General features: G+C 38.0%; 2 protein-coding genes across 2 annotated transcripts in view; one reads left to right on the forward strand and one right to left on the reverse strand.

The window, feature by feature from the left end:
- The window catches only part of FAM151B (family with sequence similarity 151 member B), a 786,337-nt gene that overhangs the window by 389,705 nt on the left and 380,843 nt on the right, over positions 1-15,789 (reverse strand). The window lies entirely within an intron of this gene.
- Positions 1-15,789, forward strand: part of ACOT12 (acyl-CoA thioesterase 12) — a 38,933-nt gene that overhangs the window by 19,881 nt on the left and 3,263 nt on the right. Inside the window, exons 8-13 of the mRNA XM_070743080.1 lie at positions 3,464-3,611; positions 5,172-5,227; positions 6,475-6,538; positions 7,607-7,690; positions 12,741-12,874; positions 15,274-15,405. Coding sequence (XP_070599181.1) covers positions 3,464-3,611; positions 5,172-5,227; positions 6,475-6,538; positions 7,607-7,690; positions 12,741-12,874; positions 15,274-15,405 — 618 coding nt within the window. The remainder of the gene's footprint in view (positions 1-3,463; positions 3,612-5,171; positions 5,228-6,474; positions 6,539-7,606; positions 7,691-12,740; positions 12,875-15,273; positions 15,406-15,789) is intronic.

Below are 15,789 nucleotides of genomic sequence, written 5' to 3' on the forward strand. Positions count from 1 at the left end.
ACACAATATATGATATGGATGTATGAATGTGTGTGTGTGTGTGTGTGTATCACAGTATGTGTGTATATATATGCGTGTGTGTGTATTTGTGTATATATACCATTCAAATACTTACTTTCAGTGTTTTGTGTGCGTGGGTGTGTATACACACACACACACACACACACACACACACATACACCATGTTTCTTGTCCTTACAGGGACTTATTTCTTTTGACTTTTGAAAAGAAAAGTATTTGCTTACCAGATATTCATCTAGCTAGCGTCCTGAATCGCTTTTTAAAAAACTTATTCGGAGAGAGTAACAATGAAAGAGCTTGCAAGCCAGTAAGAGCTGGGAACATTGTTAGCACCTGGTTAGGGCTGGAAAGAAAGATTTGGAGCAAGTTAGAGCAATAGAAAAAAAACCTGCAAAGTCTTAGGGCTTGGAAAATATTCTTTGCAGAGAGTAACAATGAAAGAACCTGCAAGGTAAGAGCTGGGAAGATTGGTAGCACCTAGTTAGGGCTTGGGGGCGGGGAGCTTCGAAAAAGGCTACATTCAAAGTATAAGACACACCCAAATTTCAGCCTCTTAGGTAGGAAAAGGGTGCGTCTTATACTCCAAAAATATAGTAAGTTGCCCCAGAATGATTGCCGGAGAATTCTGGGAGTTGAAGTTCACACACATCTTAAAGTTGCTAAGATTGAGAAATATTGGACTAGACTTCTCTAAAATCCAATCCAATTCTACAGTTTTATGATTCTGTGATACTCTGCATAGTGCTAAGCCTAAATCCAGTTTCTGTTCTGTATTCTATTATAGTATCAGCAGAATCAAGCTATGATAAGAGAAGCTATAATGCAAAAAATACTTGGAATCAAGTCCTAATGTTTATATTTGATGTGCTGTGCGGTGTTTTCGGTAGCAATATATATATATATTTATCTAGGCACATTATATCACATATTAGAATATAACATTATACAATCACACTGATTAAATAATCTGTTCTTCATCTTAATAAATTTCTAATGGTAAGGTTGTGTATAAAGCCAGCTATATTAAATGTAGTCTGCCTAAAAAAAGTAATTATTCCTGCTGTTAAGTAAATGTGCATATTTTGCAAAAATTAATTCTGCTTCTAAATATAGAAAGGATTAAAGAGGTATGTAAAATATTGAAGCTATGTCACTATTTAACCATGGAGCCAAACATAATGTATTCACATACTATAAAACATGAAATATTTTTCCAAAGGAAATAGATTTTATCAAGTACAATTGTATATTTAAATCTTTTTGGATTATTTTAACAGCTTTGCAGGTAGACCTCGATTTATGACCACAACTGAGCCCAAAATTTCTGTTAAGGGAGATATTTGTTAAGTGAGTTTTGCCCCATTTCATGACCTTTTTTCATGACCGTTTATAAGTTAGTAACATGGTTGTTAAGTGAATCTGGCTTCCCCATTGACTTTGCTGATCAGAAAGTCACAAAAGGTGATCACTTGACCTTGGAACACAGCAACAGTTATAAGTACAAACCAGTTGCCAAGCATCTGAATTTTGATCACATGATCATGGGGATGCTAAGGTTGTAAGCCTAAAACTGGTCCTAAGTCACTTTTTTTCAGTACCATTGTAACTTTGAACAGTCACTAAATGAACTGTTGTAAGTTGAGGACTATCTGTAATTGAAAATGATTTAATGATTGTTGGGAAGGAAATCAGTAGTTAGAAAGACATGGAGAAATCGTTATTCATTATACCATATTCTTCTGTCTCTTTTTCTGTTGTATATTTTTAAGACAACAAACTCAATTTACATAGAGGTTTTTGGTATTGAAAAGAATAACAGAAAAAGGAAAGAGACAAAGCACAAGGACAGATAATGCAAACATCTATTTACATGATCTATACTTCTGTGTATTCAAATAATTAATACTAATGAATTAGAAATTTTAAATTCTGTGCAATTTTACTCCGAAATAGTTTCAGTGAGATTGGTATCATATCATACAACAACTTATTTACTTCTTTATCCAAGCAATCTATTACCTGGATCATCAGAAAAAAATACTTCAGGCTTGCACAACATTCAAGCCGCAAGCCACATGTAGCCTGCCAAGCTGCCCTGTGTGGCCCTTTCATGCCTTTTGAAAACTCAACAAATCCTGCCAAATTGGATCCACTGCCAGAAAGGATCCACTACTTCCAATATTGCAACCCGAAAGGATGCTGCTGAGCACCTCCAAAATCTTCAGGTCTCAGCCAGACTGCCAGCTCCATCACTGTGGTCAACTCTGCTAGTTACCCAAGAGCTACTTGGTCCATCGGCTATTCCTTTGTAGCCCCCAGTTATTTTCAGTAGCAATGTGGCTCTTTCTCCTTTACAAATTAATCTGGCTTATATTAAATCAAGTTTTTTAACCTTGGTTTTGAACCTAACTTGATGTGTTGGGTTATCTAAGCCAGTGTTTTTCAACCAGTGTGCCGTGGCACACTAGTGTGCCGCGAGACATGGTCAGGTGTGCCGCGAAAAAGCTCAGGTTCCAGTCTCGCAACTTTTTGCTGAGAGAGAGTGAGAGAGAGAGAAAGAAAGCAAGAGAGAGAGAGAGAGAGAGAGAGAAAGAGTGAGAAAGAGAAAGCAAGAGAGAGAAAGAAAAGAGAGAAAGAGACAGAAAGCAAGTGTCAGAGAGAAAGAAAGCAAGAGAGAGAGAGAAAGAGAGAGAAAGCAAGCAAGAGAGAGAGAGGAGATAAATGAGCAAAAAGGGGAGGAAAAAAAGAGAAATGAGAAAATGATTGAGACAGAGAATGAGAGGAAAGAGAGAGAAATAATAGAGAGAGAGAAGTGACTCTTGATTTAAAGCATATGATAAAAAGCACCCAAAGAATAAGAGAGAAACCCCCCCCAGCCCTCACCTGTTTTTGGAAATGGTTTAAGAGTGTCTACACACACACACACACACACACAAGGGTGGGGAGGAGACAGGGATGGAAAAAGAGAGGAAAGTGTCTTAGGGTGTCATTTTGTGTCATTTTGGTTGGCGGTGTGCCCCAGGATTTTAAAATGTAAAAAATGTGCCGCGGCTCAAAAAAGGTTGAAAATCACTGATCTAAGCCAATCATTTCCTTGAAATAGGAAATCCAGTGAGACTATCTCTAAAACCTGGCTGTTGAGCTTCGGTTTGAAGAGGTCCCTCCAAGGATAGTCTACCACTTCTCTAGAAACAAAGCTATTTCATTTCTCTGAATGGACATTTAATACCAATTCTATTGTAACTAAAACTTGTTCTAACTTGTCCTTTCTTCTGCTGTCTTTGCATTGGAAAAATAATTGTCATATTCTCTTTCATTCTCTTTAAGCTACATACAGTATTTCAACCAGTTATTGCAAGGTTATTGCACTTTATTGACTAATAAATCACTGCTGCAGATTTCAACCTATTTTTAAACTAAGTAAATCCTTTTCCCTCCCCAGTATTGAGGTTGGAGTTCGGGTTGAAGCATACAATTGTGAGGAATGGGCCAAAGGTCAAGCACGGCATATTAACAGTGCCTTTCTTATTTTTAATGCTATCAATAAACATGGAAGTGTTCCTATTCTCAGAATGAGTTCCACGACCAAGGTGAGTTCTTTTTCAGTTGGAAGGAAAGACAATAGATAAATGACTAGATAGACAGACAGATAGATAGATAGATAGATAGATAGATAGATAGATAGATAGATGATAGATAGATAGATAGATAGGTAGGTAGATAGTGTTCTGTCTGGGTCCCTCCAGAAGCAAACACCAACCCAAAAAGAGAATCCAGACACACTGGTAAAAAGCAAAGGCAGTTTATATAATTCAAAGCAAACACAGGTAACAGAAAATGTCCTTACAAACAGGAACACGCTGGAACTTCAAAGATGTTTCACGAAGGCCATGAAGTAAAACAGGATTCTTGCTGTCAAAAACAACGCTGGAGATAACAAACATACGCCTCCCCCAAGTCTTCCAGACTTCTAGGCCACAAGCCAAGATCAGAGACGCCGAGAAGCAAAGCAGGGTCACAGAACTTCCAGTTGATAACACTCCACATGGCTTCAAGGGCTGGCCTGCCTTTTAAACCCTGCTGAGGAGAACCACACCCAAACCCAGCTGTTGCCAATTCAGTGGTGCCAATACCTTTCTAATTGGTCCCGTCTCTGAGCTGCACGTCGCTGTCTCATGTCAATTATAGCCTGTGCTTCCTCATCCAATGAGTCCAGGCTACTGGCTGGGGAGAGCCCCCCCCCCCCGGGGCTCTCAGGCTGCTCTCCCTCATCCTCTTCTTGACTTTCCTCTCCCCCGTCTGCCTGTTCCTCCCCCTCCTGTTCACTGTCCTCCTCCGGGCATGGAGCCAGCAGAGACACAGCTGGTCCCTGAGCAGCCTCAGGCTGAATCACAACAGAAAGATAGATAGATAGATAGATAGATAGATAGATAGATAGATAGATAGATAGATAGATAGATAGATAGATAGATAAAGCAAGATTATTTCTTTACCGATTTTTATAATTGCAACAATAGCAGACAAAATTAAGATATAAAGTGATTTCTTGATTTGAATTCTATGTAAGGCATTGACTCCAAAGTGCTTTAGATTAAATTTTACTAGGAAAATCATCCAGGCCAATGAAAAAGAGCTAATTCATTTTGTTTTATTAATTATAGTGTGGTGTTAAGCTTTTCAGAGTGCTTCATAGTTTATTTACACATTTTCTTCATAGTTGTTTTCATCCCCTGCTTTATTTTATTGTAATGTTTATGTCACACACAATTTGTTACTTGACCTGTCAGTTATTCTTAAAATGAAGTACAGTGAACCCTCGATCATCGCGAGGGTTCCGTTCCAGGACCCCAAGCGATGATCGATTTTTCGCGAAGTAGTGGTGCGGAAGTAAAAACACCATCTGCGCATACGCAGGTGGTGTTTTTACTTCCACCGCCGCCCGCCCTTCGCCCGCCCACCCCGTTGCTCGCACCTGGGGTTTCCTGGGGAGCGGAGCCGGGGTGTCCCCAAGCGCGCGCACGTTGCTGGGGCCGCTTCCCAGCTGGGGAGCGGAGCCGGGGTTTCCTTTTTACATTTAATTTAACTATTTTTTTTTTTAAAGTGCACATATTGTAACTAATTCCTTGTTTACCTGCTTTGTTTATTTGGAGGATGGGTTAAGAAGGTACCATGGAGCTATTGCACGTAAGAAAATTCGATTATTCAGGTAAAAATAACCCTCAAAGATTACAAAAATATTTAATAACTTATTTATATTGGAATCACTGTTATTTCTCAGTTCGTCCAGAAATGACTACTTGATTCATGAAATATCAAACAAATGTTCAATTTTAGGCATATTCCTGATAGGCTATATCGAAAATATTCTGAAATGATGAAGCTGAACAGATTCAGGAACATATTCCAGTGTAAGCAGGGGGAGAATTCAGCAGGTTCTGACAGGTTCTGAACCAGTAGTGGAAATTTTGAGTAGTCCAGAGAACTGGCAAATATCACCTCTGGTTGGCCCCAGAGAGCGGTGGGAATGGAGATTTTGCAGTATCCTTCCCCTGTTACACCTACCAAGCCACAGAAACAAAACCAATAGGGGGAAAAATTGGATTTCACCCCGGTTGTAAGTGAAACGGAACAAAATACCTATTGCAGTTTTGTAATGCTTCCATTTTCCCATATAGTCATCTTTATTACTAAAAGTGTTCATTAAAATCTGGAAACCTTATTCTTACTTTGCATGCTGGATTTAATGTTTCAATGTATTGAAAGGATCATGTTGGAATTTAGTTATCAGCACAAAGTACATTTTAGCAATCAGGGTTCTGTATTTTTCATTGATTGTTATTACAGTGATTTCTCATCACATTTGTAAATGTAAAACAAATTAATATTTATAAACAGTAATTTAAAAATACAGTGATACCTTGTCTTACAAACCCCTCGTCATACAAACCTTTCGAGATACAAACCCAGGGTTTAAGATTTTTTTGCCTCTTCTTCCAAACTATTTTCACCTTACAAACCCAAGCTGCTGCCACTGGGATGCCCCGCCTCCGGACTTCTGTTGCCAGCGAAGCGCCCGTTTTTGCGCTGCTGGGATTCCCCTGCAGCATCCGAAAAACATGAAAGTCTGGAGGTGGGGTTTTCCATGGAGGGGAGCCTCAGGGGAATCCCAGCAGCGCAAAAATGGGTGCTTCGGCTGGCGTGAGGAGGGGTGAGTTTTGGGCTTGCACGCACTAATCGCTTTTCCATTGATTCCTATGGGAAACATTGTTTCATCTTACAAACTTTTCACCTTACAAACCTTGTTCTGGAACCAATTAAGTTCATAAGACGAGGTATCACTGTACTTGGTTTGGGTAGTTTAAACCTATTTGAAAGTGTAAGATACTCTGTGAAATCCATGCATTTCCTTAATGTACTTTTGGCTTTCTTTACACTTATGTATATTACTTTCAGGAGATATGCTCTCTTAAAGAAAGAAAACAATTTCACACCTGATTTCTGGGACATTAGCAGCCAGGTACTATTTACATTATTGATATCCATCAAGTAAATTGGATCATTCAGTGCCGAGTAAGCAGTCTTTTTAAAGTTAGGACCAATTTTTAAATTTTTGGCCTCAGCTGCAGGGAATGTGGAAGCAATGTTATGGGAAGTGCCAGGGCTAGAAGTCTATGCCTTTTTTGCCACATACACTGTTTTTGGCATTTTTAAGGGCATGGAAATGTGGGGTTTTTTTTAAAGTGGGTAGCATATTCTTGAGAAGCACGAAAAATGAAGCTGTTTTTAAAAGCTCTAAGCTGCCCAATCCTGTTTTATTTCCTCTCCCCAAAACATCAAAAATCTAGTACTCAGTACTATGTGTTTAAAATAGTATTCTGTCCTACCAAACTTGGTTGACTTATTATCAGAATTGTTTTAAAATTAACAAGTTTTATATATTGCTGAAAGCAGAGAGCATAGCAAGCGTGTTTTATGGCTTTGATTTTATGAGTATGTGTTGGAAAGAAAAATCTAATTGTGCAAATTATGTGGCAAATCTATATATACTGTTCAAAAAAATAAAGGGAACACTCAAATAACACATCCTAGATCTGAATGAATGAAATATTCTAATTGAATACCTTGTTCTGTACAAAGTTGAATGTGCACAACACCATGTGAAATTGATTGTCAATCAGTGTTGCTTCCTAACTGGACAGTTTGAATTTACAGAAGTTTTATTTACTTGGAGTTATATTGCGTTGTTTAAGTGTTCCCTTTATTTTTTTGAGCAGTGTATTTTTAAAATTAACTATCACATTGAATTCAGTTAAATTTGATTCTGAGCATGTTCATATTTTTGTCCATTAACTTACTGCAGGCTTCTTTAGCTGGCATTGTAATATATCCACAAGATTGCAACTTAAAGAATGTCCTGTCAAATATGTATGTTTAATTTATCAGAGAAACCGATAGAGATTTACAGATAAGAGATTTGTATCTCAAGCTCTATCTCTATCATTCTCAATACTGTAAATAGAGGGGAAGGGAAATCCTGTATTTTCTAACTGGCTTGCAATTAATTATTGTCTGTTTTAAATTTCAGTCACTCATAATCAAAAGCAATGTTACAGCATTGACTGGCTTGGCAGCAAAGCCTGGATGGGAGATATGTATGACTCTAAATCGTGTAGGTACTATCCATGTATTTTCTTACAATAGTCCTAAGAATTGTGTGCATGTCTTGGGTTTTGGTTTTTAATCCTTTTACTTGGAATAAAATTAACTGAAGACATGGGAATTGACATACAGATTACATGCATTACAGAAGCAGATATATCTCTTTTCTCTCCCTTAATCACTCTTTTTTGTTTTCTATTTTTCTTGGTGAGGACAACAAATCACAGTCTTTCAATCACAAAAGATTCACTACCTTCCTTCTCACCAATCTCCTACTCTGTAGAGAACTGCAGGACTGTCCATCAAATTACAGAACTGTACCCCTTTTCCCATCAGATTGACTTACCAAGAATATACTGTATTCCAAAACAAAACATGATTGATAATTGCTAACTTATTCAACATTCAAAATGTATCTTTTAAGTACCTATCAATTAGGAATAAGTGCACTAGTGTGCCTTCCGTCCCCTGTCCAATTGTCTCTCCTATATTTTATATATCTTTTCTCCCATTCATATATCCTTTCCTCTACTCTTCATTGATGTATTCTATTCTCATATCTCTTCTTCTATCCCTACCCTGATATTTACTACTACATGTTTTTATTCTCTTTAACTTTCAATTTGTATTGGACAAAATAAATGAATGAATGAATGAATGAATGAATGAATAAATAAATAAATAATAAAGGCTGAAAAATGATCTGATCAAGAAACATCACATTATTTCAGCAACTATAGAAAATATTGTCTATGGGCATGGATTTATTTATGTTTACATTATGTTTACAATGGAGTCGAGATGGAGCTAATGCAAAATAATTTCTTATGCAGTTCGTAAGATATAATTGTTTAGGGGTTGCTGTAGATTTTCACTTTTGTAGAAATGTTAAAGATAATTAACAGAAACATAATTTTTGATATATGGTGTTACAATTCTCATTAGTCCTATTTGTATAGTTGGAGGGAAGTTTTATTTGCTAGGTATAGGACATAAAATATTTGGTAATAAAATAAAATAAATAAGATTAAGAGAAAAATCTGCAGAAAACAATGGCAGAATTTTGATCAGAATTTTCAGAATTATTTCTCCCAATTTAATGTCCTTGATATGGGTTAATGTTACAAATATTAGCCTTCTTATCCAGCGCATATTGAAATCTCAACATATTGCATGTGGGAAGGATCAAGTTGAGGTAGGTAGTTCTAGTGTATTCATTACAGAGATTCATATATGGTTTAGGTTTAGGTTTATTGGATTTATATGCTGCCCCTCTCCGCAAACTCGGGGCGGCTCACAACAATAATAAAAAACAGTACAGTACACAATACCAAATCCAATGCCCACCCATCCAGTTCCAATTTAAATTAATAATCTCCTAAAAAACAGTATATATAAAAAACAGGCACACAGTCAATTAATCAACAAAACAACATGGGCAAGGGGGAGGTGTTTTAGTTCCCCCATGCCTGACGGCAAAGGTGGGTCTTAAGGAGTTTACGAAAGGCAGGGAGGGTACCACCTCCACCCATCAGGAAGAATGAAATTAAATAAGGGTTTTCCAGAAGTTCACTGTGATTACTGAACATAACGAACGAATAAGTAGATAACATGAATTATATTTAGTTTAAGAAAGAAAATTATTTTTTGCCTATCAAATGAGTACTCGGAGTTTGTAAATTACATATGAAGATGCTTTTTCAATATTTCTGCTATACCTATTAAAGTAATAAAATAGGTTAGTGCTATTGCTTGTCTATTAAATCATATCCTGATTTGGTTTATAAAACTTTATTCTACTAATGATCCCTGAGATTATTAATTCTCCTTGAAGCATTTGAAGCTACCCACCAGATTAAAAGACAAACAATTGTAAACTAAAGTTCTGCATTCTGTATTTAGATAAGTTGTGACAAAGTCACTGCAATGTCAGGAATTCCTAAAAGATGCTGATTTTATGTTTGGATTTAAACCCACACTTGGCAGGGAGATAGTTTTGGCTGTTTGGTATGGTCCTGTTATTATTCATTTATCTCTCAGTGGCTTTTCATACTATATTTATTTATTTATTGGATTTGTATGCCGCCCCTCTCCGCAGACTCGGGGCGGCTAACAACAGTGGTAAAACAACATGAACAATCCAATTAATAAAAACAACTTAAAAAACCCTTATTATAAAAAACAAAACAAAACCCAAACATAATCCTTTTGGAGTGCTTGAATGAGCTGAGTTATAGGGGACAGTCATGTTTTTTAAGTGCTACTGCGAGATATCTCCTTAGCCCCCTAGGAATTTCCACAAGGGGAAGAAAGATTCTGTCTTGGCTCTCCTGTGATTTTAATACTTATATGAAATTGTTGGAAAACATCATTACTATTTGTATATAGTACGGCTGTACGGATTCAGCTCCAGTGATCTTAGAAGCCGATGTCTTAGAAGAACTTGAACGATTAAAGATAAATAAGGCAATGGGTCCAGATGGCATCCACCCCAGAGTTCTTAAAGAACTCAGATCTGTCATTACTACCCCCCTGACTGATTTGTTTAACCAATCCTTGTTAACAGGAGAAGTTCCTGAGGATTGGAGAATGGCCAGTGTTGTGCCTATTCACAAGAAGGGCAGTAGAGAAGAAGCTGGTAACTACAGGCCAGTTAGCTTGACATCAGTGGTAGTTAAAATGATGGAGACTCTACTCAAAAAGAGGATAAATCAGCACCCAAAAAACAATAACTTATTGGACCCAAATCAGCATGGCTTTACTGAAGGCAAATCATGTCAGACTAATCTCATTGATTTCTTTGACTATGTCACAAAGGTGTTGGATGAAGGTGGTGCCGTGGATATTGCCTACCTGGACTTCAGCAAAGCCTTTGATACGGTTCCACATAAAGAGCTGATAGATAAATTAGTGAAGATTGGACTTAATCCCTGGATAGTTCAATGGATTTGCAGCTGGCTGAAGCGTAGACATCAAAGAGTTATTGTTAATGGCGAGTATTCTGAGCAGAGTCAGGTTACAAGCGGTGTGCCACAAGGGTCTGTTCTGGGTCCTATTCTTTTTAATATGTTTGTGAGTGACATAGGGGAAGGTTTGGTAGGGAAGGTTTGCCTATTTGCCGATGACTCTAAAGTGTGCAATAGGGTTGATATTCCTGGAGGCGTCTGTAATATGGTAAATGATTTAGCTTTACTAGATAAATGGTCAAAGCAATGGAAACTGTAGTTTAATGTTTCCAAATGTAAAATAATGCACTTGGGGAAAAGGAATCCTCAATCTGAGTATTGTATTGGCAGTTCTGCATTAGCAAATACTTCAAAAGAAAAGGATTTAGGGGTAGTGATTTCTGACAGTCTCAAAATGGGTGAACAGTGCAGTCAGGCGGTAGGGAAAGCAAGTAGGATGCTTGGCTGCATAGCTAGGGGTATAACAAGCAGGAAGAGGGAGATTATGATCCCGCTATATAGAATGCTGGTGAGACCACATTTGGAATACTGTGTTCAGTTCTGGAGACCTCACCTACAAAAAGATATTGACAAAATTGAACGGGTCCAAAGACGGGCTACAAGAATGGTGGAAGGTCTTAAGCATAAAACGTATCAGGAAAGACTTAATGAACTCAATCTGTATAGTCTGGAGGACAGAAGGAAAAGGGGGGACATGGTCGAAACATTTAAATATATTAAAGGGTTAAATAAGGTCCAGGAGGGAAGTGTTTTTAATAGGAAAGTGAACACAAGGACAAGGGGTCACAATCTGAAGTTAGTTGGGGGAAAGATCAAAAGCAACAAGAGAAAATATTATTTTACTGAAAGAGTAGTAGATCCTTGGAACAAACTTCCAGCAGACGTGGTAGATAAATCCACAGTAACTGAATTGAAACATGCCTGGGATAAACATATATCCATCCTAAGATAAAATACAGAAAATAGTATAAGGGCAGACTAGATGGACCATGAGGTCTTTTTCTGCCGTCAGACTTCTATGTTTCTATGTTTCTATATGCTGAAGCAATATTTGTCCTTTCCTGTTAAGCTCCCATTAGCAATAGCATTTAGACTTAAATACCACTTCATAGTGCTTTACAGCCCTCTCTAAGTGTTTTACAGAGTCAGCATATTGCCCAAACAGTGTGGGTCTCATTTTACTGACCTCAGAAGTTTGGGTCAATCTTGAGACTGGTGAGATTCAAACTGCCAAATTGCAGGCAGCTAGCAGTCAGCAGAAGTAGCCTGCAATACTGCACTCTAACCACTGTGCTACCACAGCTTAGGGTGTTTAAAGAGCTTGCCTGTGTCTTCAGACCTTATGGGAGTAGATGGGGGAGAAGAGGGTGAAGCCAAATTCAGATAAGACAGGATTATTGTTGCTTCCAGAGACTAAACTCCAAGACACTTTCCAAAGCATTACATCTTTAACATCTATGGCCCCAGCCAGTGTGCTATTGTTATTAAAAACTAAATGTACAGAAACATCTTAAAAAACATATCCACCTTAAACTAGCATTCTAATATATGCTAATATATGTTATAGTTTGAAGATCATCCTTTTTACAAAAGCTTTTCAATTTTTTAGTTTCTCCCCCATATAAAAGAATGTATTGGTGATAGGTTTGTATTCCTATTCATAAGTGGGAATATAAAGCAAGTCTTCAGCAGACTATTTTAAAGGTTAGTCTGATCATAAGGAGCAGGTTATTCCCAATAGAAATCTACATATTTTCATCTCCATATCTACACATGCTATTATTCCTTCTATCGTTAACGATTCTTTTATCAAGGTAAAACCGCTACTTCACACTGAATGCTATTCTTCTATTTATTTATTAGTTCTCTTTGCGCAATTCCTCAATCTATACATCTGGTTCTGACCTAAATTTATTTTATAGAAACTTAATTATTGGTCACAGTGTTATATTTTATTGTTGTATGATACTTGACTTACTCCTTTTCAGGGAATGGTATGTACTTATTTGGAGATTGCTTTTTAAAACTAAATAATTTTGTAACCTTAGTTTCTGTGATTGCACAATTCAGCATTAAAAATACACTTTTCCCTAGACAAAAATGTACACTCTGGAGGAGGAAAATGCTCTGTCAATCAAGGTGGAAATGCAAATAGAGATACCTTCAAAATTGGCATTCTTTCTTTTATCTAACTTCTCACTCCATAAGCATTGGACTAAATACTACTCGTAAGCATACTTTTATATATTTCATTTAATAGCAATTCTTACAGCATTATTTTTTTTTAAAAAGCTGGAATTTGACAAATCTTCGATAATTTGGTCTAGTTTAATGAGCAAAGAAATAAAGAATTGAGTGTGATCTGTGAAATCGCAGCAATATTTTTATTTGAATTATACAGCAATCTAAGTATAAACATTTTATAAAGAAGGAAAGAGATACTGTATACCTAAAAAAATACAAAGGATCTTTCAGGGAAGACAGTTTTAGCCAATGTAGAAACATATTAGGCTATAATCCCCCATGGGACTTGTGAGCGGCAAATTGATTGATTGATTGATTGGATTTTTGTAAGCCGCCCCGAGTCCTCCAATCAATCAATTGATTGATTGGAGGACTCGGGGCGGCTTACAACATATGAAAAAATACAGTTCTGAAATCCAATTAAACTAAAAACAAACTATCTAAAACCCCAATTTAATCTAAAAACAGTCATATTTAATTCACCAACATTCTTTCCATTCATCATACATTCACTCATAAGCAGGGGCTGATGATTAGTGTCCCCAAGCCTGTCACCACAGGTGCGTTTTCATATTCTTCCAAAAGGCAAGGAGGGTGGGGGCGATATGAATCTCTGGGGGGAGCTGATTCCAGAGGGCCGGCGCCCCCATAGAGAAGGCTCTTCCCCTAGGCCAGTGATGGTGAACCTATGGCACGGGTGCCACAGGTGGCACACAGACCCATATCTGCTGGCATGCAAGCCATTGCCCTACCTCAGGCCCAATGGGTATGTGTGTGCCAACCATGTGATTTTTGGCTCACATAGAGGCTGCGAGAGGGTGTTTTTAGCTTCCAGAGAGCCTCTGAGGCGGGATGGGGGAGGGCATTTTTACCTTCCTTTGGCTCCAGGGAAGCGTTTGGAGCCTGGGGAGGTCGAAACTCGATCCTATTGGGCCACCAGAAGTTTCCAGCCTCCAGAGGGCCTCCGGGGGTTGGGGGAAGGTGTTTTTGCCCTCTCCAGGCGTTGAATTATAGGTGTGGGCACTCGTGAATGTGCGATAGCGCGTGCACATGCTCTTTTGGCACCTGAGGAGAAAAAGGTTCGCCATCACTGCTCTAGGCCCTGCCAAGCGACATTGTCTAGTTGATGGGACCTGAAGAAGGCTAACTCTGTTGGACCTGACTGGTTGCTGGGGCTCATATGGCATGAGCCTGCAGAAAGAAAATTCAGAAAAGCTAAAAGGGAGCCTGGACTCACAAACAAGCCAAAAGGAACAGAAAGTGAAGGCAAAAGGAAAGACAGGACTCACTGCTTGAAAAAAAAAAGATCATACATTATAAGATAGTGGAGAAAGGGCTGAGGACTTCCCCTCCTATTTTGCCTCAGCCTTGTTTCCAATAGGGAACTGCATTCAAATGGATTGTCACATTTTTTGGAGTATAAGATGCACCAGAGTATAAGACGCATTTTGGGGAAGGAAAATAGGAGAAAAAAAATCTGCCTACTAAGTATTCATCTGGCTAGCATCCTTAGTCAGCTTCAGCACATTATTTTATCCCCTGAATAGGGCTTACGTTTTTTTTATTTGGAAGAAGTAGCAATGAAAAAAGTCTGCAAAGACTGGGCTGGAAAAAAATTCTCCAGAGGGAGTAGCAATGAAAAAGACTGCAAGCCTGGAAGATCGTTAGCACCTCGTTAGGGCTGGTAAAAACATTCTTCAGAATGATTAGTGATTTTAAAAAGCCTGCAAGGCAGTAAGAACCGGGAACATTGTTAGCACTTTGTTAGGGCTGAAAAAAAAGCTGCGAAAAAGTACATTTGGAGTATAAGACGCACTCAAATTTTCAGCCTCTTTTTGGGGGAAAAGGTCCATCTTATACTTCGAAAAATACAGTAAGTGGCAATCCAAGGCAAGTAAAGGGATAGGAAGCATCTGGCCACCATGAATTAATTTAAGTCTCCGGATCCAGATCAACTAGATCTCAGGATTTTGAGCCATCTCTCCAAGACATTTATTGTATTTTATTAATATACACTCAGGGTCCGAAATATTTTTTGCAGCATACAGAAAAAACAAAGTATATTGTCATCACCATCACCTACAACCTCAGGAAGAAATTAAATTCCTTAACCAGCCTATTAGATAGTAAAATAAATAAAATAAGCAAATTAAGGCAAAAACAACAATCCTTTAAAGCAGAACTGGTGAGTTTAATAAGATTGGATTTGTAAAAAAAAAAAAAACCCTTAGTTTTTCATCTTTATTTAAAAACAACAGATGTAACCTGAAATAGAACTCATTTCCACAAATTGAGAGTTAAAAGTTACATAATATCTGTTAATTACCTTTCAATGATACTCAAAGCTCTAAACTCCATTTCTGTATGTCTTATATGCTTGTAGAAATTGTAGAGTCATGGAGTGTGTGACTGAAGAGGACAAAATATATCACATCACATCCTCGGCATCAGCTAATGAAAATAAACCCAGAGATTTTTTAATTCTTGTGTCTCAAAGGAAACCTTCTGAAACAGAGTATGTATCAAATTTGGGGGGAAAAGATGGTGTGTGTATATAAACATATTTATATTCTATGGTAACTTCTTCTCAGTGTTTTTGTAAATTGCAAACTGCCTTATTTATATATATAGAATGCCCTAGTGCAGTGATGGCGAACCTATGGCACGGTTGCCACAAGTGGCACGCCGAGCTATATCTACTGGCACGCGAGCTGTTGCCCTAGCTCAGCTCCAATGTGCCTGTGTGTGCCGACCAGCTAGTTTTTCGCACACAGAGAGGCTCTGGGAGGGTATTTTTAGCTTCCAGAGAGCCTCCAGGGGCATGGGGGGAAATGTTTTTATCCTCCCCCGCCTCCAGTGAAGCCTTTGGAGCCTGGAGAGGGCGAAACACGAGCCTACT

The sequence above is a fragment of the Erythrolamprus reginae genome, chromosome 2 (assembly GCF_031021105.1).
Source record: "Erythrolamprus reginae isolate rEryReg1 chromosome 2, rEryReg1.hap1, whole genome shotgun sequence".
In the NCBI taxonomy this organism is placed as follows: Eukaryota; Metazoa; Chordata; class Lepidosauria; order Squamata; family Dipsadidae; genus Erythrolamprus; species Erythrolamprus reginae.